General features: G+C 37.9%; 1 protein-coding gene across 5 annotated transcripts in view; it reads left to right on the forward strand.

Annotated features, from left to right (window-relative positions):
- The first annotated feature begins 14,455 nt into the window (after nucleotides 1-14,455).
- Nucleotides 14,456-27,468, forward strand: part of gria1a (glutamate receptor, ionotropic, AMPA 1a) — a 127,213-nt gene continuing 114,200 nt past the window's right edge. The window contains exons 1-2 of one of the 5 annotated variants that reach the window (XM_030145194.1): nucleotides 14,456-14,900; nucleotides 15,067-15,201. In XM_030145194.1, coding sequence (XP_030001054.1) covers nucleotides 14,813-14,900; nucleotides 15,067-15,201 — 223 coding nt within the window. In that variant the 5' untranslated portion in view covers nucleotides 14,456-14,812. The remainder of the gene's footprint in view (nucleotides 14,901-15,066; nucleotides 15,202-27,468) is intronic. The other 4 variants (XM_030145193.1, XM_030145192.1, XM_030145191.1 and 1 more) reach the window with 4 other exon arrangements.

Below are 27,468 nucleotides of genomic sequence, written 5' to 3' on the forward strand. Positions count from 1 at the left end.
CACTGAAATTGATTGGACCTGCACTGATTTCCCTGGGCAAATATGTAATGGGTGGTTGCTTTCATGGGAAGGAACTGTCAGCTCCATCGCCTGTAATGTATACTGTAACACATGAGCCATGATGCTAAGCCATGCATGTGTGTCTGAGTGTGTGTGTGTGTGTGTGTGTGTAACAAAGAGAGAGAAACCAAGCAGCCTCAAAGGTTTTAGGGATTGCACGATTAGAAAATTAATTACATTGCACCCAAAATGTTCTTTTTTGCTGTAAATGAAAACTCTCATCCAGGCCTGAGGGGATGCTTCTTCTTCTTCTTCTTCCTTCCTTTTAGGGCACTGATACCAGCTGTGTTCAATAATTACACTCCAGTATCTGACTAAATAAATTAATAAATAATAATAATAATGCTCCAGCTGTATGTTTTCATTCCCTCTTGTTCAGTCCAATTGACACAGACTGTAATCATAGTATGTAACCATTCCCTCTGTTAGTCTGAAATTTATGCCTGATTCTAATGAAAACACTTCACCAATAAACAGTGGACAGCCAGATTGACAGCTCGCGTTGCCGTTAATTATTTATTTCCCTTTGACCGTCCCTGTAAGCACGTCTGATCTCATTTGGGCTGACCCTGTTAGTCCTGCGCAGCGTTAATTTGTTTTGATTGATCCTAAATGCTTGTTAGCGGAGGCAGAACGTTCACACAGGGTAGACAGCCTTGATATTCACAATGATTAGACGGTGAGAAAGTTAGGGAACATATCAATTTGTGCCCCTTAAAGTTATTGTTGTAACTTGTCCTTCAACATCATCACGATCATGTCTGAAGAAACCTATACTTTGCTGGTTAAGATAATTTTTCCCTGCTTTAATCTTGTGCCTTCACTAAGACGTGGAAGACAATTTCACTTCAGTAAGGCAATTAAGGCAAAACAAGCAGCCTGGTTTGTAAGTTGTAATTAAACCACGGTTGGAAATTGAATTTGACCATCGTATATTTAAATGCAAAACCAAACATCGGTGCCAGTTTGCAAGGCTTTCACACAGAAAATCAGGTTTATCATGTTGAAGAGGCTTCAAAAGTAATTCAATCAAGTCTCTAAAAGCTGCAATATTTTGATGCACAGCTGGCACCAGCGAAGGAGAGCAACAGCGCTATGACTGACTTGTCTTTAATGGAAATGTTCTTATCTGATGGCTCTTGTTTCTTTGAAGGAACATTTCATTCGTCTTCTGTACGTACAGCAAAAATGCACCTATAGCTGCACTGCTAGCAGCCATCCTTGAGGGACTATTTGGCTTCCAGCAGGCAGTGATAAACACAGCATACAAAGCTTATAGATAAACCATAATCCAAATATTGATGAAGTAGATAGATGTATAAATCACTGGCTGCATGTGTATAATTGTTTTGGTTTGTGCTTCTGACATAGATTCATCTTTAACAATGCTGTACAATTTCCAGTTCATCATTTCTCTCCAATAAATTACTGTAATTATTGATATTTTACTTCCATACAGGTGCTTCTCTGAAACTGGGTTCATTTTGGTACCAGCTTTTTAGACCCAATAATAAATGCGAAATTTAGACACATATCCCCCCAGGATGTACAGGGTGGGGAAGCAAAATTTACAATGAACATTTAGTTGTTTTTTCTCAGCAGGCACTACGTCAATTGTTTTGAAACCAAACATATATTGATGTCATAATCATACCTAACACTATTATCCATACCTTTTCAGAAACTTTTGCCCATATGAGTAATCAGGAAAGCAAACGTCAAAGAGTGTGTGATTTGCTGAATGCACTCGTCACACCAAAGGAGATTTCAGAAATAGTTGGAGTGTCCATAAAGACTGTTTATAATGGAAAGAAGAGAATGACTATGAGCAAAACTATTACGAGAAAGTCTGGAAGATACTATTAAAGAAGAATGGGAGAAGTTGTCACCCCGATATTTGAGGAACACTTGCGCAAGTTTCAGGAAGCGTGTGAAGGCAGTTATTGAGAAAGAAGGAGGACACACAGAATAAAAACATTTTCTATTATGTCAATTTTCTTGTGACAAATAAATTCTCATGACTTTCAATAAACTAATTGGTCATACACTGTCTTTCAATCCCTGCCTCAAAATATTGTAAATTTTGCTTCTCCACCCTGTACCTAATGATGACCTCAGATAAATGCAAAAAAATTATATTCTTGCTCTAAGCCATCCCAAAATTAATGAATTTTTAATAAAATATTAGGGCCAAAAATAGGACCAAAATTGGGACAGGAAAAGCTACCTAGGTGTCAGTGCATTTGATCAGGAACACATGGTTTGAAATGGTCTTATATAGTGCTATAAATAAAGACATTGTGTTCAATTTGTCAACCCTAATGGTTTTTCTAATCCAGACATGTGGGTTTTTTATGAATTGGCAGTCTTATTACAGGTTTTGTATGTAACCCATTGTGTCCACACATGCAGAATCTGCCCAGTTAAACGCATGTAAATCGCAAATGATTTTGCAACAGTGAAATACTCTGCCTTGCATAATTAGTTTGATTCCCAAAATGTACCTGTGAAAGAATAAAGAGATATTCAAAAAAATAGTGGCGTGTAGTTTTCGTGTCCTTTTGACAGTGTTACATGCAGATTTTTGTATTAAATATAATGTAAAATAATATAAAAATGTGTTTTATCTGAAAAATAGTTTCTCTTTTATCTCAGTAAGTATTTATTTTTAAATTAGACCCAAAGTGCTTCCAAACTTGCTTCATAAAATTAGTCTACATCTGGTTTGAATTTGTAGCCCCCATGTCCTGTTTTTGGGACCAGTTTCATAGAAGCACCCACGCACAACACCTTATGATGCTACAATACCTAATATGTAACTGTGTTTGTCTACTTAGTGCACAGGGTCAGAAAATGTTGCCTATAAATATGGTAATGTACAGGTTAATGGGAAACATATAATATACACCTGCCTTTCTACAGTCATGAAAAGAATGATGAAAATAATTTCAGTCCGACAGCCTGACTAATGTCTAATCATGTCACCATAAATCGACATCTGGAGTTTGAACTATTTATCATTTACTTCATTTCCCCCATTGTCGGGCCACTATTGTCAGGACCTAGCCATGAATTTCCCTCGTCATCCTTCCACTGTGTCTGTAACAGCTAGACAATGGATACAAAAGCCCCCAGAGCCTGCTTCTATTGTACAGTTCTATGTCCTCTATGAGTTCATAGGTATTCACAATATTTCCATTTCCCCAGAGGGGATTAATCATGATGCAGGCCATTATAATTTGTTCCCCGAAATTTGTCATGTCTGTGTGCGGCGATGCTCGATGTTCTGGAACCGCACAAGTATCGACTCCATCAATCAGTATTACCACGGTAACGTTGTGAGAGCTCCACTTCCCCCGCGGCCAGTGGAGGGGAAAGGCAATTATGCAGGTAGCATATGAGAGAGGGAGCTAGAGATAGAGCCACAGAGGGGGAGAGAGAGAGAAAGCAAGCATCTGAATAGCTATAAAAGGATAGACCGAAAGAGAATATGTTCACTCCCCACGCCACTTAATGTTTTTCTCTTTATACCGTATGCCTGTTTGATAATTGACGTTATCTGATTGACTCTGCTCTATGTGTATAAACAGCCTCTCTGAGTGTATGAGGCTGAATGATACAAATATTAAGTGTGACCATCTGCAAGGCCTGACTATAATTTTCTAAAGGGAAATCATCTTTAGTTGTAAACTCCCTTAACCCATAAAGACCCAGTGCTACTTTTAAGGCAGTTCCCAAATTAATTTTTCTCTCTATTTAACCTTTCCAATGTGATTTATCACCATTCATTATAATATTATCCTTTGTATTTTGTCTTTTTTTCAGTGAAAATCAGCCATTTTCCTGTATTTAATTTACAGATCATGTAGATATTTAAGAAAGCTCAGATTAAAGGTGAGGGTTATTATATCAAAACAAAAAAAAAAGCTGAAGAAAAAGTGAGTTTTGCAGCAAAGATATAATAAACTGAACATAAATCATCCACTGTCATTGATCCAACTCCATGGGTTTTCTGGTGAATCAATGTTGTAGAAGATGACAGTGTTTCCATGTTCACTACGGAGCCTCTGATCATCCAAATGGGTCATATTTGATGACCATGAAAAGATGAAAAACTGCATTTATACCAATTATTTACATGTATTGATTAAATTAATCGATCAACAGGTATTAAACAGTTTACATCAGTAGATGGTTTTGGTCAGTGGTGGATGTGTGGGTCTTTATGGGTTAAAGAACCATGCTGTTTTGTCATGGTGAAACCCATCAATACTTTTACGGTGTGAGCATCAACTTGGAATCAGTGAACATTGTGAGGGATCGAGAGCAACTTTTTAAAAAGTTGTCATAAGATGCAAAATGTGCAATTAATAGGAAGACAGTAAGAGGAAGCGCTATACAAATTCCTGGTTAGAACGACAAAAACGCCTTTGTTCAAACGAATCCCTTGTGAGCTCACTACTCATCTCTACTGCCAAAAGTCCCGATCTTCTCTGACTTCTAAAAGGCACGCTTTCTTTCTGGACAGACCTGCTAAATCAATTATGGGGCCAACTAATTAAGCCACATGTCAATAACTCATCCCAATTAAGGTCCAGAGCCGAAATCAGGCACGCACCGACTGTGGGCCGGTCTGCTTCCTATTGATTCTACGCTAATGCCAGACATTTGTCCAAGCCCGGTGTGTTCTTCCATAAAACCTGTCAGTCAGTCAACAAGTGCTGTAATCAAGTCTTCAGATAAATCGAGTACCGAGCCAAAACCATCAAAACCCATTACTGATTTGAGTGTGTGACATGAGGATTGATCAAACCCCACAACAACAGATCATGCTGAGAAGACAATTTTCAGACAATGGCTGAATGGATTGTGTTTTACTAAGCTCCTTATTTTTCTTCTTAGAAAAGAACCAGAAACAATAGCATGCTCAATTGGCATACTGTCTTTTTTTTTCTTTTTTCTTTAAACTGTAAGTCAAATAAAACAAACATTATATTTTGGAGTGTAGATTTCTCTTGATTTTTGTGAAGTTTAGACCCGCTCAGCTCTTTTTAAACAATAATGTTAGCCTCCTGAACACGACCACTCATAAACAGTATAGGAGACATAAAGTGAGCCACCCACTGTGATTAAATTTGATTCCAGAAGTTGGAATTTTTCGAAGTGACTATATTTGGACAAGAGGGTGGAGCTTGGAGAAAGCTAATTGGTAATGGGTGAACTAATGCTAATGTGCATAGCCTACTGACATGACAAAGAGAAAAGCATCAAATATTTGCACAAGAAAATCATTTAACAGGTTTTTAGTGTAATTTATTAACTCTGTTCCTGTAGATCAGTGTCAGGACTGAAAATATTTTATTCAATAAACAGAAGCTCAGAAAATGAAAATCCAAATCATCAGGTGATCATGGCAGACATAATTCTCCCTAAAATCATATTACTATTGGAATCATTTAAAGAGGGGAAAATAATACTGATTTCATTTCAGGTTTGTTCTAAGTCTATGGACACCAGACTTTGTTTTTGAAGCAAGCTCCCAGTGGCCACCAGCAGTATTACATATTAACATCCTTCCATTAGTTTCAGCTTGGAGTTGCAGTCTTTTTTCATTGTTCATGTGCATTCAAAATAAAAAGTTACTGTGTTTTTGTAAAAAAAAAAAAAAAAAATACAATTAATCAGCTAATCATCATCACATTTTTCACTGTAATGCAAGAAAACTCTGTAACAAACAAAGCTAAAGCCAATATTTGTCTGATCCACTGCTAAAACACTCACCAGCCACTTTATAAGATACACTCAGGTATACCTATTAAAATGGCCAGTGGGTGTATATGCGACTGTAGCCCCTCTGCTCCACGGTGCGTTCAAAGACGCATACTTTGGTTGTAAACAGCAGTTATGTGAATTTATGCTGTCTTCCTTTCAGCTCAAACCAGTTTGGCTATTCACCTCTGACCTCTGACCTCTGGTATCAGCAAGGCATTTTCACCCAGACAACTGCACCTCACTGGATATTTTATCGTTTTCGGACCATTCTCTTTAAACACTTTAGACCACTTCGGAGTTGACGTCACAGTCTACATCATTGCAGTTGCTCATCCAATCTGGTGACAGAAAAACATTGTATGTCAACAGAGGTAAATTGAAAGATCGGAGAAAATAGAGAGAAAAGAGGGGGAAAAATGTCTTGTGCTGTAGGTTGTCAGAATAGAAATGCTAAAAAAAATAAGCAACCTTCACTTTTAATGGATACCGTCATTGAAGACACCTTTTGAGGCAAACCGTAGACACTTATAGTTGAAAGCCATTAAACGGACGGACTGGACTGATGAAATCATCTGGAATTCTGGGCTCTGCAGTGCCCATTTGATATCAGTACGTACATTCAACAACACTTACCCAGCCTTGCAAGTGCTGTCAGTATATAGTTGGTCAACTTGTGGATGATCGCCCACGTCTTGTAAAAGTGCATTTTATATCCTTGTCGCTGACTAGACAGCACATCGGTCTTCAACACACGAAAACCATCAGACAAATCTGGGTATTCAGTATCCGGTACATGACCACAAAGTACAAAGTTTGTTATATGTTACAACCTGTTAGTGTTCTTTGTGCTCTTAAACTGAAGGGTCAAACAGGATATTCACTAATAAAAAGTGACACATGTTGCATATTTGATTTTGCTCCTGTAAATTATGCAAGTTACCACAGTATTCCTACCCTTAAAATGTCTGGTGCAACAAAGTTATATGCATCAAGGGATTTGTCTGTCTTGAACTTTTCTTTTGTGTAAACGCTGGGTTTTTCAACAAGATATAAACAGATGTCTGGCCACTGTAGCTTGGTCCATTTGGTTGGCTCCGTGTCCCACTGAGCCAACAGTGAGTATGGACCAGAAAACCTCACCCTGCTGCAAAATGGTCAACTTATCTTTGTAAGACCCTGTTGAGCCGCATTAAGTAATAAATTCCCATTATGTAATAAAAGTTCAAAATGTAATAAGAATGTCACGTCATCTTGTAATAAAGCCGCATTATGTAATAAACTGACGCATTTTGTAATAAACTACCTCAATGAATTATGTAGTAAATTTTTTTTGCATTATGTAGTAAGTTATTACAATTTGAGAAGTTTATTACAAAATGCACTTGACACATTTTATTTTCAGGAAAATGTAATGTGCTAAATTAATCTTTAAACTGTGTGGTTAAAGTTCTAATTACATTACCTGTAGCTCCTGTGACTAATTTCTTCTAAATTGCTCTGAAATTCTATTAATTTGGATTGCTATTACATAATGAACCATGTTATTACATTTTTTAAATAAAAATGTGTCAAGTGCATTTTGTAATCAGTTTCTCAAATTGTAATAACTTACTACATAATGTGAAAAAATTTACTACATAATGCATTGAGGTAGTTTATTACAAAATGCGTCAGTTTATTATACAATGCGGCTTTATTACAAGATGACGTGACATTCTTATTACATTTTGAACTTTTATTACATAATGGGAATTTATTACATAATGCGGCTCAGCAGACCCTTTGTCTCTCGCTGACAGACCATTAAAATAATCGGAGAAGGCCTCTGTATCTTCCATTATTCTTTTTCTGTCCTGATTTTTCACACTCCTGATACCGACTTCCATGTACTGTTGACACCACAGCTGTCACTTTCTGACACCAGTTAGGCTCCACCCACAAAATACATCTTCACTATTTACCAACCTCGAAATGGTCTCTAGTTGGTTATACATGAAAACTCCAGTCGATCAGTGGTGTCTGAACTACTCAGACCATCCCGTCTGACACCATCAACCATTTCATGTTCAAAGTTACTTAAATCACCTTTCTTCTCCATTTTGATGCTCAGTTTGAACTTCTGTCTTGCCTACATGTTCAAATGCATTGAGTTGCTGCCATGTTATGTGCCTTGTAGCCTATAAGATATTTGCATTAATGTGCAATTGAACACATGTACTGAACTCAATAAAGTGATTATAGTTTTAAATTTGGAAAATAAAAAGAACATTAACCCCCATTTAGGTGTGTGTTTGTTCTCACACAAAAAATAGAACAGCTGCATGATTTTTTTTGCCTTTGTGGTTTTAAGTGTGAAAAAATACCTAACTGTTGAGGTAACTGTCGCTAGCTTAATGTGTCTACACTCTAGTTCTGGATGGGGAAGTTTCTTATGAGTCTTTGTGACTTATACACGGAGCGTTTTCACTCTCTGTTAATGGCACTTTTATAGAGAGATCCCAGAAAAAAGGTGAGATAATCCGATTAGGTTCATACTGTCCACTAGAACTTAAAAAGATTTCTCTTTCCATCTGTCTGACACATACAAAAAAGGACTCTTTAAAAAGGTGAGATGGTGATCCCACCTTTTTTCCACCGTTGACTAGTTTACACAGCCAAGCCAAAGGAGTAACAGAGGTGAGACAGGCTGGACTTTTACACTGGAATCGAAAGGGCGGTGATGCAGCGTGTGGTGTGATGTATAACTTGCACCTCGGAAATACCCTGAGCATAGTTGGCCAGAGTCGGCCTGTCTTTCACCCTTCCACAAATGTTAGCATGGATAGAGTCCTCCGCCCGAAGTGACAACAGCTCACAGATCTCAGCTTCTCCCCAGTTCGACATCTTTCTGGTTGTGTTGATATGTTTGTTTACTGTACACGGCCCGCGCTCATTTTTAAATCCCACCGGTGCTGGGGTCGTTCACTCAATATGTCATCAAAACCTTGGCTGCGTAACGAGAGGCGTTCCTTTTACATAGTGTTCCAGAATTATGATTCTACCTTTATCACGGCTCTGTTACTACCTTCAGAGGTGTTACAGAGCTGCGATAAAGGTGGGACCAAATGACCCCACCATTTCGTTTACACAGACTTTGTTCTGGAATAAAGGTGAAATATTCCTGTAACAGAAGTGCTGTGTAAAAGGGGCTCTTATCGAAATGACTGATTGATTTAGTCTACTGTATGCTCTCTAAAAACTCACTAAAGTTACTGTAAGAACTTTTTGGACATAGTCTATCTTCCAGCCATCCCTCTGGGATTTTTGTTCTCACCATCAGTATCTCCTGTGTTCATAAGGAAAGTCTCTATGGCAGGTTGACATTCTTTTGCTAATCCACATGTACTCCTCAGCCTGATTTTGTTCTTTTGTCACCTCCTCAACCACAGACTTTTTATAGTTTTGCCTCAAGCAGTATGACATACACAAGTTCTTGACAGCACAAGTGAGGTGGCTCAATTATAGGTGGCTGTAACATGCTGCAGAGTTTTTCTGGCTTTTTCTTTTTTTTTAAACACCTTGGCTCACTCAAACTGGAGTGGAACCAGCAGATTTTGACGGATTAGCCTCATTATACACTTCACATAGACTTCTATTAAAAACCACCAAAAAAGGCACACTCGCATTATGATCTATGATGATGACATCTTTAGGAGCAAAAAGACAGTGTATTTCCCTCTTTCTGTTACACAGAGTGTGTCTCACGGTTGTGGTATTTTTAACTCGCAGCAACAATATCGCCGCTCTGATTGTTATTCCTCTACTTAGCCCCATAGAATATTTAACCATCGTTACTAATGCTATTCTAAGATCTATTTGCATTAATCAGGATGTTAAAAAAGATTGCATGGCACTCATTACACACAGGGCACACAGGCAAATACACAGAGACACACACACAAAGCACACCCAGACACCAAAATAAACATTATGAAACATGCTGGGGAAATATGCATACATCAAGTCTTTCCTTGCACACTGAGAATAAATTGCCTGAACAGGGTGCACCAGATACTGAAAAGGTGAGAAAAGACAGGCATTGTAATAGAAGCCCTCCAACCCATTTATAAAACAGGAAAACCTTCATCAGTTTGAACAAAGGGAGGGAAAATTGACCATTCTGCCTCTATTTATATGACATCCATCATTCATAAATTAGATTTTTTTTTTTAAAACTTCCTGCATCCCTTTTCCTTAAGTGTGGAAGTGCTATTGGCCAGAGGTAGTCAGCGCTATATTAAACAAAAAGAAAATCTGTCTGCTCAATTGGAAAACACTGGAAATCTAATTCAGCATAAGCTTCTAATCTTCTAAATTTCATTTTCCAGGGAGAAAAGTATTCAGGGAAAACAATAACTGGGGAAAGTGATTTTAACTAAAGAAAGTACCCTGCCTTGGTCTGATAAATGAGCTCATCCTTAATCCTAATTGTGTCAAAAGCAGGATTTACCACTTCATTTTCTAAACAAGCACCAGGGCATCGCTCCATAGTATAGTTTGCAATCATTCTCATGTGAATATCACCGGTGTTGGTTAATTTTGCCGTGTGTGTACAAAAGCGCAGAGGCATGTACCTTTTCTTCAGGAAATAATTGCCTGTAGCCGTCTGTAATACAGGGTTTAAATCATAACCCCCCCCTTATCAGCTACTTGCCAGTCCTACACTGACTGAGAGGGGGGAGGGGGGAGGGGGGAGGGGGGAGGGAGGTGTGCAAGCCAAAGTCACATTCAGAATTAGGAAATTTTATATTAACTCTTTCCCCGCCATTGACGAGATATTCCGTCAATTGCTTCCCAACGCTTCCCCGCCAATGACGAGATTTTCCGTCAATCCGTGTTTTCACTGTTATACTGTAGTTGGAGGTGTTGTGGATCATGTGAATTACTTTCCTTAGTCCAAAAACAAACAATTAAGCAGCTTTTTCGGAAAAATGACGGGCCGGGTTTAACGTTTTTGCACTGGAGTCTCCGTATCCCATGGCAACGCATCCAGCGGCAGTCACTGAAGGAGGAAATGAAGACTGCAGGAACCGCGCGCAGTTTCAAAAGCCTTAAAGATGATTATGGAGACAGAGTCTGACAATTCAATATATGATGGAGCTACAGAAGAACCATTTAGAGACAGAAACGGAGAAACAGAAGGTGAGGGAGACGGACACGGAACACGGGAAACACGGAGCGGCTCAGGTCCGACACGGAGGTGCGGGTGGGGGGGGGGGCGGGGGCACAGAGCAACACGGAGAAAATGACAGACAGGAGGAAGAGAAAAGAGACATTTCTAGTGGACATTCAAGGAGAAGACAGACATACAGACATGGGACAAGACAAAGGAAAGCTAGTCTGCATCTGTTAGAGTGAGTTCAGATTCAGACTGAGGACACAGAACAGATTCAGCTGTAGAATGTCAGCAGGACACATGGAAGACACTTTTGGATTTGGCTTTTGTATGAAATAAATAAATACATATATTCATACAGAGATAAATAACTAGATGTCCATATAATTATTTACAGATCAAACACAGCAGCTGGTCCAACAGGAGGACCTGGTGCAGCCAAAGGCCAGAAATCTACAGTATTTAGTGCATTTGTTTCTTTTTTTCTTGAAAATGAGGAATATTGAGGTGTTTATATCCAAAAGCTAAACTACTATGTGTTAGACTTATAACTGATGTATGTAAATGTGCAAAGTTTAGAAGGAACCTGGTGCTTTACAAGATGTTTGGTCTAAAGTTTGGTGTGGATTCCCCTAACATTTTGTGGAATGATGGGATATCTTAGAGCTGTTTGTTATTATTATTGCTGTTATTATTATTTTATTTTGTGATTTTGAAGACAGTGTTACTGTTGGTAAATAAGAAAGAGTCAAAAATGTAAATAGGAAATCAGTTTTCTCTTGAAAATCAATATCTTTGAAAAAAATGCAATTTTCTCAGCTTTTTGCTCAAAATTCAGTTTTTTCCTGAAAATGACCAATATTCAAATGTTTATATCTCACGAACGAATAAAGATAGAATAAAAAAGTTTTTTGTGTTTAAAAGTTGAAGTTCTGTTCTTTCTTTTGATGTATTCAGTGTTCACATACTCCTAACACAACATTTTCAGTGAGCCTCCAAAGATTAGTGAAAATGACCAAAACGGCTGGCGCTGGCTACCAACTCACTGGAAAATGCTCTGGCGGGGAAAGAGTTAAACTAAGCCAGTCTAAAGAGTGGATCCTGGATAAATTCAACTCATTTTCCAGAGTGTGCCTCCTCACAGTTTTCTCTTGCATTTCAAATGGTCATGTACTTTTGGCTTCTATCAAAACACCATTTTCTGGTGACAAGCACAAAATAATCCTTAGGGGGAATGTTTCCATGCAGCATGCCAGGTTTTGGTTTTTTTATTACACTGTATTAGATTAGGCAAATTGTACTCTGCAGGTCTTAATTCTCATCATCTGAATGTGGATTTTGAGCAGCACTGGAAATAACATGATCATTTATGTTATTGCGATATATTTTCAGATTGTTATATTACACTTATTATGTCTTTAGGAGTTCTTTTATTTACATATTCAGAAAATATTGTAATGCTTTTAATGTGTAATAAGACCACAAACTGTACTCATACTGAAATGAACACATTGAAGAAAATAATCCAGTTAATCACAAAAATCTTGCTACTTCATGATGTTTTGTGACAGTTTCTCGTCACGTCTTTTACATTGTTTTTATTTTCATCTTCCTGCTTTTGTGTTTTCATTGAACGCCATGTTTACATCACATTTTACAGTGTTTTCACCCTGTGTCTCATGTTTTACAACCTTTTAGTCTCTATATAAGTTGAAATGTTTTCATTTTGTTGTTTAAAGTGTTTGTATTTTGTGTCTTTTCCATTATTGTCATCTTGTTGCATCTTTGATATCATTTCAGTTTTTTTGTTTGTATGTTTTTGTTGTTTACTTCTTTGCATCTTTTACATGTATGCATGCATTTATCTTGTTTTATTTTTTTGCATTTTTTATACATCTTTTATGAACACTTACTATTCGTAACCAGTAACTAGTTAAAAAGTAACGTGTTACACTAACGTCACAACTTTTTTCAGGTGAAAAGTAGTGTATCGCATTGCTACTGAAAGTTTGGTAATGAAATGTAGTTCCTTTTTCAATTCAGCACAGTGCTACTTTTCTTGGGACAGAAGTGTCACGTACAATTTTTTTCCCCCCGATTTTTTTATGCCGACTAAAGTAAAAAGTTACTTCCCATAGAGGGCAACCAAGTAAAGTAATGTATTACTTTTTAACCCTTTCATGCATAGTGGTCACTCCAGTGGACAGTTCTTCTCCAGCTGTTCTCTTGTATATTCATGGGTTTTGTTGTTTTAGTTCCATATCGGCCAACACAGTGGACACTTATGCTTCATCCCATACACTGTAATTCATACCATTACTGTAACTTTGCTGTTCTTGATAAACCTGATCTGCAGTTACATGTTTCAGTGTAAATCAATTGTTATTTGTTAGAAAAAATGATTAGTCTTTTTTTTTTTTTTTTTTTTTGCATATTATCTCCATGAAAAGAGTAATAACTAGCATTAGAATATGTTAAAATGTGAGAAAACATCAGATTTTATTTTATTGTTTTAATATCAATTTCTGATATTGGGTTTTAAGCACGTTTCTTTACTTCACAAATTAAATGCATGGACATTTTTGTAACTCCATGAAAAAAAAAACAACTTGATCACATTGTTGTTGGTTTTTTTTTTCATGCCTATGGAGGAATAAAAACACTCAAGAAAAAAATCTTAACTAAGGTTCTTATAATCAATGCATGAAAGGGTTAAAGAAGTAATGATTAACAAGCATAAGTTACTTTTTAAAAGTAACTTCCCCGATACTATTTATAACTAACAGGCAAAGGGGGAAAAAAAATCTGCCTTTGAACCATAAAGTAATAATGATTTGACATTTATCATGATATCTATTGGTGTCAGTTGATGAAAAACAGTAGATTATATCCTATTATCAGTTTTTGGCTGTATCACCTAACTTAAGTCTGATGGCTTTTATTTACTGAAATAGTTTCTGAAAGTCAAATGCATGTCTATAAAATTGTATTTTAGAACATAACAAACCTTTATCTCTTTAAAACATGGCTAATTCTCCATCGTCCTTAGCCTGTGCATACTTTTTGCAGTGCAGTAAGTGAACAGATACGTGGATATCCGTGAAATCCCGTGCGCCTCCTCGGGGACTTGGGGGCGCGCTCCAAGGGTGTACACTGCAAAAAATATTCCACCGCAAGTCTTTTTTTTCTCTCTCTCTCTCTCCAATGACTGAGAATGCAAATACTGTGACTGTTTTCAGTTGTGAAGTCGTGCAGTGATGGGTTGAAACATGTCGTTTGTTTCTGTTGCTCGTTTTTGTTCTTTAGTCGATGCTGGAAGCGCTGAGTCCATCTGCCCTGTTGCGGTGACACCTGTGTCTAGATGTTTTCTCTCAAAATAATAATAAGAAGGATATTTTAAAAAAAGATAATTCTCTGTTATAATAATAAAAAAAAAAAAAAAACAAGGAACGATTCATAATATCTTCATCCTTTGGGGACATGTCTGATTTACAGAACTGTGTTTATTGTGTGATTTGTACAATTGTGCCACCGCGACTCCAGATCTTTTGAAGACGCGGCGCATTTTTTGCAGTGCGGCTAATGCTCCGTCTCATACAACAGCAGCCAAGGACAAGAGAGCATCAGCAGAGAGAGGAAAAGAGGAGAGAGAAAGGTGCCTCCTCTCGCCATTGCGATAATTGTCTCGCTGTTGAATCGTTGTAAATGCTGCTTTAACGGGAGGCGACAGGAGCGGAGGAGAAGCCGAGGATTAAAACTTCAAACACGGACAAAACCTATGCTTGGATTTCGGCTCTTTTTCCCTTCGCCAATGCAAAAGGAAATATGCTGCGAAGCTTCGCCATCCTCTACACCAGTTTACTGGGGATGTGCTTGGGTTCAAGCTCAAGTTTTCCAAGTAACATCAATATAGGTGAGAATGGTGCACACGCACTAAACCTGTGGTCTCAGTGTCATTCAACTTTTACCTCATCTTCCCTTCTTTTTTTTTTTTTTTTTAATGTGTGTGCTTGTTCTCACTCATTTCTCCATTGGCTCCACTTTGTCCAGTTTTAACTCCTGGTTCTTTTGCTCAACAGGAGGATTGTTCCCAACAGAATCGCATGAATATGAGGTTTTTCGCTTCGCCCTCTCGCATCACCAGGACATCCCCAAACTGGTGCCGCAGGTGGATATGGTTAAGATGGGGAATAGCTTCTCAATGACATATGCCTGTAAGTATTATCCCGCTGGAAACAGATGGCAGGGGTCGTATTGGTTGTTCAGTCCTTTTTTCTTTCTCACTCTGTTGTCTGACTTCGGAAAAGAGCGCATGGAACTCCACGGGCACGCGACCCGCACAGGCTGCGTGTCTAATCTTCTATTATAGGCCCACAGCAAAGTAGGATCTGATGAACTGTTGAAGGACTTATTTTCTCTGCCTTCCTCTGTATGATCGCTGCATGCATTTTCGCTCTGGGGGAGCATCGGGGATTTAAAAGCACCCTTTGCAGCATCAGCAGCAGCAGAAATCCTCCAGTCATATAACATCAGGTTTTACAGCCCTATGAATTTGCAAACGGCTGCTCCTGATCCCAGTGCGCCTTCTCTGCTTTTCAACGGAGGCAGAAAACAAAGAGCCAGAGCGCAGATCAGGGCTCTCAGGCGATGTGAACAAAGAGGAAAAATGACTCTAAATGCATTTCTAATTAGCCACGGATCACAATCCGATTATCTTTTTCTGGATGAACACACGCCATTAAACCCTTCATCCTAAAACCCTCGCTATAAAACGCGCACACGCAGGCACGCGCGCACAATGAATATTTCAACTTGGAGGATGTGAGTGATAGCTGGCCTATTTATTGCAATGCATAAAAGACAAAATAAACATTCTATCATATATGTGTAAGGATTTTGATTTGGAAAGCATCAAGTTGTCAGTGGAATGAAGTTTAGAACTGGTCAGAGCAGTGGGGTCGCCATTTCCCCTGTTTTCTGATCATATGAGTCATTTCACCAGCAAAACAATAACTTGTCTGAGCTTTACTGAAGAAATCATGAGTCTAAATTGTTTCTGCCTTTGTTAACCCTGCCCTTAATCCTTCCTTTGTATTCTGACAAGATAGTGTCACCCTTGAGCTTCTCCACTCTGTGTTTTGCTCATCCTTCCATCCTCGCCTCCTCTGAATTTGCCTCTGGCTCCCACTCACTAGTGAAGTCGAACACTTCCAGGAGATACTCTTTGACAACTGCGCCTTCCTGTCTCTCTGCCAGGTGTGAGTCTCTCTGCCAGGTGTGTGACATTGCCTCAGTGACAGACATTTGATTACTTCTTTCAGACATCGATCCTTGTATTTCCACCCTGTCGCCTGTCTGGAATTTTAAAAAACAGTGTTTATCATATTTCCATGGTTTTGCTTGCAGCTTAGAGAAAAAAAGAGAAGAGGAGGGGGAGGAATAATGTGGTTTTATAACCAAAAAAAAAAAAAAAAGAAGAAGAAAAAACAAGCATGATGACATTATGACTAAATTTAATGCGGCTCTTGTTATGAGACTCAGTTATGAGCCTAAAGTTGTTTGGGAAATAAAGCATATGTGCAACAGGATGTTATAGACATTAAATGTTTGATGTTTTCTGAAGGTTAAATCAAGCACAGCTGGATGTCATTTAGCATACCTACCTGAAAAGTATGATGTTGATCTGCTCTTCAGTTAACAGTGCATTATATTGCACAGACCAATCACAAAATATACAATAAGAGCTCCAGGAAAAATTTAGAAACGTGAACCATTCCAGCCCCCTGCACCGGTGTGTCAGCCCAGGGAGCCAAGCCGAGATGTGTAATGAAATGTAAACACACCCAAGATGGCCTCATTAATGAGATGGTCCTCATCTCAGAAGGGAATGTGATGTGAATATGAGGGTCAGGCTGCAGCTCAATGTTTCTAGGGATGTCGCTAGCGGATCAAACATGTATTCTTTAACAGTGGGGAGGAATGGGGCGACTTAAATTAATGTCTTAGTCACAGCATGCACCCAGTGGAGAAACAGCCACATACAGTTCCAAGTTAATTAATATAATAACTTTCAAAATCCAGTAGTCGAGTATAAGAGGTACTCGGAACATCAAAAAAAATGTATTGATCCCTATGTGTGAAAGTTTTAAACCACTTGAAACTGATTATTATCACTCTCAACAATAAACCAGAGCTTAACTTAAGCCAGTTACTTTCAGCCCCAGATGAAATCCACAGATTTTTCTTTGTGCACTCCCTCCATCCAGTCACCCCTCTCAGTCTTTAGTGCGATGCCATCAAATCTGACATCGTGGCTTCATTGTGTCACGCCTATCGCAGCGGTCTGGGAATATGATGGTGGGCCGCGTTACGAAGATGTCACAAAGATTCACAGTGGAGGCAAATGACAAAAATGAAAATGACACCTCTTCCTGCTGTGTGTCACTCGTTCTAAAGGAGCGTTTTGATGGGGATGCTATAGGAAAAAGAAAAAAGGCTCCTGGGCTTGTTTATAATGAGTCAGATGTGAGACGCAGCCTATTTCTGACCGTGTGTTTAGTATGCCTGTGCGTGCATGTATGCGCGTTTGCATCTGGGTTGTCATTCGAGCATCTGCGTAAGATAGTGATTGACAGTTCACTTCTGCAGGCGTGAGCCAGCAAGTGAGTGAGCCAGTGGCCCCCCGAGGCTCTTGGGGGTCCACGAGTGTGAAAAGCGGTGGGTGAATGGGCCCTTGTGCAAGAAGATGAATGGAGCTCCGGATGAGGGTGATGCTCATCAGCTGGCTCTTATGACTAGCCGCTTCCTTCAGGAGCAATCTCTCCCACCAGACACACACACAAATACACTATCACACACTGACACACACTCACACGCTGGCACCTGGAAAGAGTAGGAGGCGGTCGTTTGGGGAGACGGGGGGTTGGTGGACTAGGGCAAAGGTGAAAGACAAAACAAAGAAGACAAGAGGAAAAGGCGAAAAAACATAATAGATGGAAACATTAAAAGGTGGATGGTGAAGTGAATCATTTTATTTCCAGCCTGTGGAGTCATCAGGATAGTAATGACAATGGCAACGCTGCGGGCATAATGTGAAATCAGGCTACTGCAGCTGATTTGCATTTTACTGCCTTCGCTTCTCGCACATACAAAATATAGCAAATGAGACACCTGTCAGCACCTGTATTTTTCTACTTTTTTCACGGATGACAGCTGCTTTTTTAATGTATATTATACGTATACTGTATGTCACTTTCTGTGCTGTGTTCAAGGAAAGCTCTTTCTGAACTCGTTCACTTTACATGTTTCCAGTGGTTAAAAATAACTGCCAGGGATGCTGTGTACATGGAGGATATTAGTCACTGTTCCCCTTACTTAGATATCACATTACCATAATCTGCTATTGACTTGGTTTATAATGAGGACGTCACTGAAATGCTAGCTTCATGTCAAATCCCCTGCAGGCTAACGCCTCTATTATCTCCTCTCCTCTTTGATATGTTATGTGTGTGGTAAGATTTACTCTAAGCTTTGGCTATTTTTGGTAAAAAAAAAAAAAAAATAGAAAAGAAAGAAAGAAAGAAAAAACCTCTAACAGGGTATTGCACCTAGGCACAGCATTCTCAATTTGTCATTTCTTTTTTTAAAATTACAGCTACATTTAGCTTTACGAGTCACTGACTTTGATTTTGTGCCCAGTTTGTCCGTCCTGATAATAAACCTTTCATTAAAACTAATTAGTGTTCATGGAAAAGACAATTTGTGTTGTCACCGCGATGTAGGCAGCAGTATTTCCTTGGGTCTCGGAGGGTCAGTTAAAGAGGACTGGGAAGAGGATCTATGAGGCAGCCATGATCAATGAACTGAGCACCACACGGAGAGGCCCGCCGAGCCGATCAATACGGTGCAGATGAGAGAGGGGGTGGGGGGGTGGGGTTAAGGATGCTTCCCGTGGGCAGGCCTAGAATACAGATATGAATTACTATCAGCTGATAGGATGTTTGTAGGTCTGTGTCACGGAGAGAGTGTACAGGTAGAGGTCACATCCAGGGGCGTTGGAACATTGGCTCTAAATCAAGTCCCGTATTGTTGGATGTGACCTTAAAAGTAAGTGATGTCAACAAGATTCATCTGGTGTTTACATAGGCCATTGGTACACCTACATTTTTATTACCTGAGTATATATTACATTACTGATAACATAAGGAGATTTGAGGCTGCAGGAGTTGCCTTCAGAGCAGAAAATTGTCCTTCACTACACAAACGGATGTCTTAGATTGGATCTGCATAATCAGAAAACACTTAGGGCTCTGCTGCAGTGTATATACTAAGTGGTGTGAAGTCCTTTACAATGGGAGGCACAGCTTGCAGCCATCCAGACAGCCTCGATTCGGCAAATAAATGTCACGTTGAATCCAGTAAGAAGTTCGAATGCAGGCACAAAAAGGCACAGTTAGATGATCATACAGGTTTTTGTAGTAGAAAGAAAATAGAAAAACCAAAATATGTGATGCAATTGAGCACTAGGGATGTAACGATATGAAAATTTCGTATCACGGTTGCTGTGACCAAAATTATCACCGTTATCATTATTATCGCGGTATTGTTGAAATTGTGCTCAAAATGTTGAAAAAGTACTGATACACACACTTAAAATTAATTTAACCAAGTTGTATTTTGAAAAAACAAACAAACAAACAAACAAATAAAATAATTGGCACAATGTACTTTCTCTTGGCAGAAACATTCAAACATTAACCCTTAGTGGTCTGAACCTATTTTGGCCATGTTTCAGTACTTTTGATTTTGCCTTTACATACTATATAAACAAATGTTTACTATACCCATGTTTGGTATCTTTTTTTTCAGCACAACTTCACCAATATCATCTGTCTATTATTTTTTCACTTTAACCCTTTCATGTACACTGGTCACTCCAGTGGACAGCTATTCTACAGCTGTTCTCTTGTATATTCATGGATTTTGTTGTTCTTTTCGTTGTTTTATTTTAGTTTTTACACATATCTTTATTAAAATTTTAAGACACTACATATCTTTTCTGACATGAATTGGTAACATTATGTAGATCTCCCCTGAGCATAAACCCCCAGAATCACAAGCCCTCCCCATAGTTTTCACACAGTTTATCAGTAAATACATGTTCCTGTGCGTCAAAAATTAAACGTGTGGTGTCCAGCTGAGTAGACATTTTTGCAACTTCATGAAAAATAGGTTCATAAGAATTTTTTTTTTTTCATTATTATTTTTTTAATGTATTTCTATTTTGTTTTTGTTTTTTTTAATTATTATTTTTATTTTTCAGAAGAAAATTTTCAATCGCATTGTTTTTTTCATGGCTAAAGAGGAATAAAAACACTCAGGAAAAAAAAAAGATTAAGGTTCTCATAATTCGTGCATGAAAGGGTTAACCTACTATATCAACATAAAAGGACAAAAAACACACAAAAAATATAAAATCCGATTTGAAAAATGTACATAATTTATTGCATAAACAACACACAGATGCTTAACGAACCTTTTCAAAGACTTTAAAAGTGAATATTGGTTCCAAATATTAGGTATAAAAAATTTAAATTGTAATAAATTAAAACTATTCTCAAATATTTGACATAAAAGCAGATCTTTACAAAAGGTTTTTTCCCCTAAAAGTATGGTAATTAAACACGGTTATCATGATAATTAGAATTTAAACAGTAATACTAACCGTCTGCAATTTTACCGCAGTTTATCATTATACCGGTAATCGTTACATCCCTATTGCGCCCATATGTAGCTTTCTTGTTATTTTGGGTGTATTCACATTGTATTTACGTATAAAAGTTACATAGCTGTGTCCAAATAAAAAGCCTTTAGGGGTCAAAACACAGTAATGTCCCATCAAAGAGCTAAATTTAATTGATTCCTATTCCAACAATTATTTCAATATGAAGTAGCTCCTTGTTTTGGATAATCACTTATGGTCCAACTAAAACAAAAATGAATTTAAAAGTAAAAATGTAGGTCATTTGGCAACACTAATCTGTCAAATTGTCTCTAAAATGTCCTGTCAGAGAGATTTTGAATACCGTGTTTTGACCCCTAGTGATTTTTGTGCTGTCATATACTAAAGAAATCACGGACACAGCTGTGAAAATTCAACTCAAACGTACTTAACTCTAGTTGTTCGATAACATGTTTTAAATTAGTGTTTCACCATTTGTGTATCTGGCATTGTGTCCACATTTGATGAGTTTTCCTCATCAGTGAAGTACCTTGACTGCTAAACAGGGATGTGTGCGAGCATGTGAGACCGCATTGTGAAATTCTGCGGTCACACACTCGCACTCACACAATAGCTAACAAGAGACACAGAGCTTGAGCAGATGCATTTAATGTATTATTCAATGCAACATCCAAAGCTATCACTCCATGGAGTTATAAGCATATAAATATGTAATAATAACTCTGCGGGAAAAAAAAAAAAGAGAGAGAATTGAACTGGTTCTGTTAAGCAATGTAATGTTTAAAAACCCTCAGCTCACTATAGGATCTGCCTGAAGACACTGAAAAAAGAAACGCCTGTCTCTTTGAAGGCCTTTATTTCTTTCTTTACATCCCTTTTGCTGCACTTTCTCCCCCTTTTCCTCCAGGGACCAACAACAGCCCAGAAAGGAGCTGCTCAGCTGGGATGAAAGTGTTAAAAGCGAATGGGAAGGGGGTGGTGTGGAGGTTAAGCTGCAACTTAAAACCTGGTGGCTGGTGTCAGTGGAGCTCCAGGGTGTTTTATTTTATTGTGTAGCCGCTGTGTGAGTAGTTGAGGTAAAGATATACTGTTTCAGAGCATACGTGTACAGAGGGATTACCGAGTATTCAATAAGAAGCTGAAAAAAACAAAAACAAAAAAAAACAGGAACAGACATGTTGCAGATCACCCTTCCCTCTTGACTATTCGGGACATGACAGTTATTTGTCGCGTAGAAAACAAAGAAAATAGGGGAGACAAAAAGAAAGGAAACTGACGGTAGTTCTCTTGGGCTACAGTCTGGCAGGTGCTAGTTTGATGAATGAGAGGGCTTGGATTTTTTTTCTCTTTCTTTCTTTTTTTTTTGTTTTTTTGCTCCAGAGCGCCAGGGATACAGAATGGCCCATAGCAATCAATGTAGATCAGCCAAAACTGCTCCCCAAGCAACAGAGAGATAGAGCGTGGAGCAGAAGGGGGATAGAGATTGTTTCTGTATGGTATGTGTGTGTGTGTGTGTGTTTGTACTGTTTTTTGCTAAAGAAAGGTTGAAGAAATGCACTGGTAGGGGAGAGGGGAAAAGGAGAAATATCATTTAATCGTCACCCTCTTATATGACTGTTTCCTAAGCGGCAGTCACCATAAAAGTGTAACCCCCGATGGCTGCGCGCCGCCTTGAGAAATGAGATTTTCGTTAGGATAACAAGGGGCGAATCCCCATCATGCATCCTGTTTTACCTCCGAACCACACAACCACATGTGGATATCTGTGTCGGCTATCAGCCCCTTACTGTCGTTCTAAGCCTGAGCTGAGTCCTTTTCTGTATTCATACGAGCTCACCAAGTATTTAATACAAATCTGTCGTCTCTGGAGGTAATGGCAGCTGTGGATGTGGAGGTCTGAGCTGAGACGTGTGGGGCTGGCAATTAGAAAACAATGTGTTTTGGGGAGGGGTATGTGTGTATGTGTGTGTGTGTGTGTGTGTGTGTGTGTGTGTGTGTGTGTGGATGGATGGATGGTTGAGGACCAGGATTTGTACTGCGGGGTGGAGGGACGAAAGCCAGATGATGGCAGCTGTCATGTTTTCGCAGCACAGACACAAGCAGAATCCTTCTTTTTTTTGTCATACAGTACATCTCAGGAGCTTCTGTGTACTTTAATGAGGAACAAAGCTTACAAGCATATTAAACAGCGTGACATAGAGCAACTGCTTTTACAGTGACAGCGCAAGACTGTCGTTGTCATCCACTCAGCCACACAGATGCTCGTAGTACTAAATGACTGCCGTGCTATTACATCAGACCACCGAACAGCCGCTGAAGCTCAGAACGGCAAACCAGAGGAGAAACACACATAAAGAAGATGTTTGTTTTAGGAGTATTACCATAAATCCTGTCATAGGTTTGTGTTTAGTCAGGGTCCTATAGAATAACACAGAGGGGGTGGGATTTATGACGTATACTACAATCAGCAGTGGGGGTAGATTAGAATGTTTTGGTTCCAAATTAGACATCCACCTCCGTATATAGTCTTTTGTTCCTGTAAAAGAGCTCACATTTAGTGTTCCTGTTTTTTTTTTTTTTTCATTTCACAGCCAGTGACATTCACTGTTACATTACAGGTACATTATCATTAGGGATGTAATGATATGAAAATTTCATATCACGGTTATTGTGACCAAAATGATCACGGTTATCATTATTATCGCGGTATTGTTGAAATTGTGCTCAAAATGTTCAAAAACTACTTATACACACACTGAAATAATTTAACCAAGTTGTATTTTGGAGAAATAAATAAATAAATAAATAAATAAAATAAAAATAACTGGTACAATGTACTTTCTCTTGGCAGAAACATTCAAATATTAACCCTTAGTGGTCTGAACCTATTTTGTCCGTTTTTCAGTACTTTTGATTTTGCCTTTATATACTATATAAACAAATGTTTACTATGCCCATGTTTAGGATCTTTTTTTTTTTTCAGCACAACTTCATTTAACCTGTTTAACTCTGACCATATTTTCAGGGGAAAAACGCCTAAAAGACATACCCAAAGTAAATGAAGAATTACTTCACAACAATAAGGTTCATATGGATGTTCTTGGTGTCTATGGACATTTAGAGACCTCACAGAATCTATTCCCATTGTCTAAAATGTTGTATCTACTGCTATGCCTGAGTAAACTGTAACAAACTACAAGAGAAATTAGAATTTTTTATCTTCGCCTGTTTTTTTTTTCGGCTGGATTGACGATGATATGCATAAATTAATTGTTTGTGTCGGAGATTTTTAGTAGCGTATATTTCACCCCACAAAGATTAAAAATCATGTTTTAACATTAAAGTTTGCACTAAAATACACTTTTGATGTAGTTTTATTAACATTAGAATCTAAACTTTGAGCAAAAGTTGAAAAAAACATCCATTGTCCTGATTTATTATATTTTTATAGTAGATGAATATTAATATAATTTTTTCAGCCCGCGGGTGGGCCGATAGGGCTAAAGGGGTTAAATCATCTGCCTATTATTTTTGTTTTCACTTTAACCTACTATATCAACACATAAGGACAGAAAACACAAAAACATATATAATCCGATTTGAAAAATGTATATAATTTATTGCATAAATAACACAAAGATACTTAACGAACCTTTTTAAAGGCTTTGAAAGTGAATATTAGTTCCATATATTAGGTATATAAAATAAAAATTGTAATAAATTGAAACTATACTCAAATATTTGACATAAAAGCAGATCTTTACATAGGTGTTTTCTCTGGAAAAATGCAGTAATCAAACACGGTTATCATGATAATTAGAATTTAAACGGTAATACTAACCTAATCGTCTGCAATTTTACCGTGGTTTATTGCTATACCGGTAATCGTTACATCCCTAACTACCATCAGCTGCTATTTTAATGGCAGGAGCTAGTATTGCCCTGATTAAAAGGCTTAGAATGAACAAAACAAACAACAAAATAAAACACTGGTTCTTATGGAGATTGGTGGTTGACTCCTAGATGTAACATACTGAACCTTAAAGGGGTCATATTTAAGTCTTTGGTTCATTTATTTGTGTATTTGGACTCTAATAGTTCATAAAGTTTGAATTTGAACCCTCCAGGTGCTGCAAAGCGACCTTTATATTCATTCTGGCAAAAATCGAGTGGATTTCTACAACCAGTTTTAATTCCTGCTTAATTTGTTACGTCTATAACTAGTTACATCACGACATTTGCACATATAAGGTCGAGACTTCCAATGAACATTTCTCTGAGTATACATAGTATACATAAGTAGACATAATTGTTTACCAGCAGCAGCGGTTGTTGTAAAAACTGAAAATATGTCCAAACTTCAAACCTATTACCTAAAATGTTCAGTTGTTGGTTGAATGGGACAGAACAGCACGGTCAACAACCTGGAGGGGGTGGGGCTTGAAGTGGCTCATTTGCATTTAAAGGGCCAGTGCTCAAAAACGACCTTTCTCGTATCATTATTTTGAAATATTGTTGAAGATGGACCTGTGGAGTTGAATTAATGAAGAATTCAGACCTAAACATAGCATTTACAGTTTATGTAGACCACAGAGAAATGTTTTAAAATGCATAATTCCATTTAAAAAAAGCAAAATATCACTCCTTTAAAGTTGGGTCAATTTCCAGCTTGTCACTCAGGTCCAGTATAGCAGCTTAAACCTCTTTAATTTATCCCGATTAGCTGAACTTGTTTTAAATTTCAAAAGTACATCAGCAACCTGACGATGACGGTGTCACAATGTTAAATCTAATGTGTTTCGTATCATTTGTAAGAAACATGATAACATGATGAACATAACATTATTATATGAGAGTAAACAGATTAACAGAACAGCTGATGTCCGATTAGCCAATGTGTAACTTACTGCCAAACTGAAGCAAGTAAGATGACGATGTTTGACTAGAATCTGTTCACTAGAAGGTCCATGCACGACAGGAAACGATGAGTTCAGTATCGTAGAAAGCTCAGTCTGAACCAACATCTTGACATGAAACAAGATGAGGTCAGCTAAAAACATAGATGAGGACAAATGTAAACACTGGTCAAATGGATCAAGACGCTGCTTTAGTCTGTTTCCTGACTTTCTTAAAGCTGTGCCTGTGCATCATCTCTGCTTCTTCTTCTTGTACATTTGTCTGTATTGCTTATTATCTGTAGAGGTTAGAGATGCATTACTGCTACCTAGTGAATCAGAGTCCTTACACTCCCATTCAGGCTCATTTCCTCTCTATCAGGGGTCTCAAACATGCAACCCGAGGGTCAAAACCAGCCCGTCAAAAGGTCCAATCTGGCCTGTGGGATGAATTTGTGAAGTGCAAAAATTACACTGAAGATATTAACTATCTAGGGTGTCCAACTCATTTTAGTTCAGGTTCCACATGCAGACCAATATGATCTAAAGTAAAAAAAAAAAAAAATAGCATAATAAGCTATAAATAATGCCAACTACATTTTTTCTAGGTTCTAGGTTCAACTGGACTAGTTTTGCTCTTTTGAAGCAACACTAGTCCAGCTGAACCTTGAAGAACTACCAAGAAGAACAATGAGCTGGGCAAATGAGAAATTGAATGAGAAATTGTTCTTATTCACTGGCTCCCTGTCTCTCAGAGAATAGACATCAAAATTCTCTTACTAGCACATAAAGCACTGAATGGTTTAGGCCCAAAATACATCAGAGACCTTCTAGTCCAGTATGAACCATCCAAACCACTCAGGTCATCTGGTGCAGGTCTGCTCTGGGTTCCCAAAGTCAGAACTAAACATGGAGAATCAGCGTTCAGTTTCTATGCTCCATATATCTGGAACAAACTACCAGAAAATATCAGGTCTGCTGAGAGTCTGAGTTCTTTTAAGTCAAGGTTAAAGACTCACCTGTTCACTGCTGCCTTTGACTAAAAGGCTTTTGACTTTTTAAACTTTATATTCTCTTTGAAACTCTGCACTGCAACTCTTACTTTAATATGTGTGTTTTTATCTTTATTTTATTCTATTTTATTTTATTTTTTTTTATTTTATGTGTTGTTTTATTACTCGCTGTTTTTAATCACCTTTTACATGTTTCTTTTATAATGTTTTAAATGTGTTTCTTTTTGTTTCTTTTATTTCAATGTCCTGTGTGAAGCACCTTGAATTGCCTTGTTGCTGAAATGTGCTATACAAATAAACTTGCCTTGCCTTGCCTTATTTAAGTTCCAAGCTCCAAATTTTTACCAATATTCTGCCTGTTATCACATGTTTGTGTAACATTGTGTGTAATGCACATGTGTAAATGATGAGCTGATTCATAATATTGTTAAAACTGTACTTAGTTTTCTTACAGATTTCAGTTTTTTCAGGTTATTCACGTTTTTTGTTAAAGGACACTTTGTAAATGTAAATATTTTTTATAATTTAATGTTTTTCATTGCACTAAAACAAAGAGAAAAAGTTGTCATTATTTATAGGTTGCTATATAGGATGCTATTACTTTAATTACTTGAGATCCAGTTTGGCTGAATGCGGCCCCTGCAGGAAATGAGTTTGACACCCCTGCTCTATATGAATGTCTGCAGAGTGGAAGCTTAACATCTACTGGAATATTTGATCTAGTATTTGTATAATGTTTCTAGGCAAAAACTAGCATTTCAATTTGTTCCCTCAAACTTTTTTCAAAGAATTTCTGTATTTTATCATGTCCTGTGAATTTCATACTGTGAT

Source organism: Sphaeramia orbicularis, chromosome 10 (assembly GCF_902148855.1).
Source record: "Sphaeramia orbicularis chromosome 10, fSphaOr1.1, whole genome shotgun sequence".
NCBI lineage: Eukaryota > Metazoa > Chordata > Actinopteri > Kurtiformes > Apogonidae > Sphaeramia > Sphaeramia orbicularis.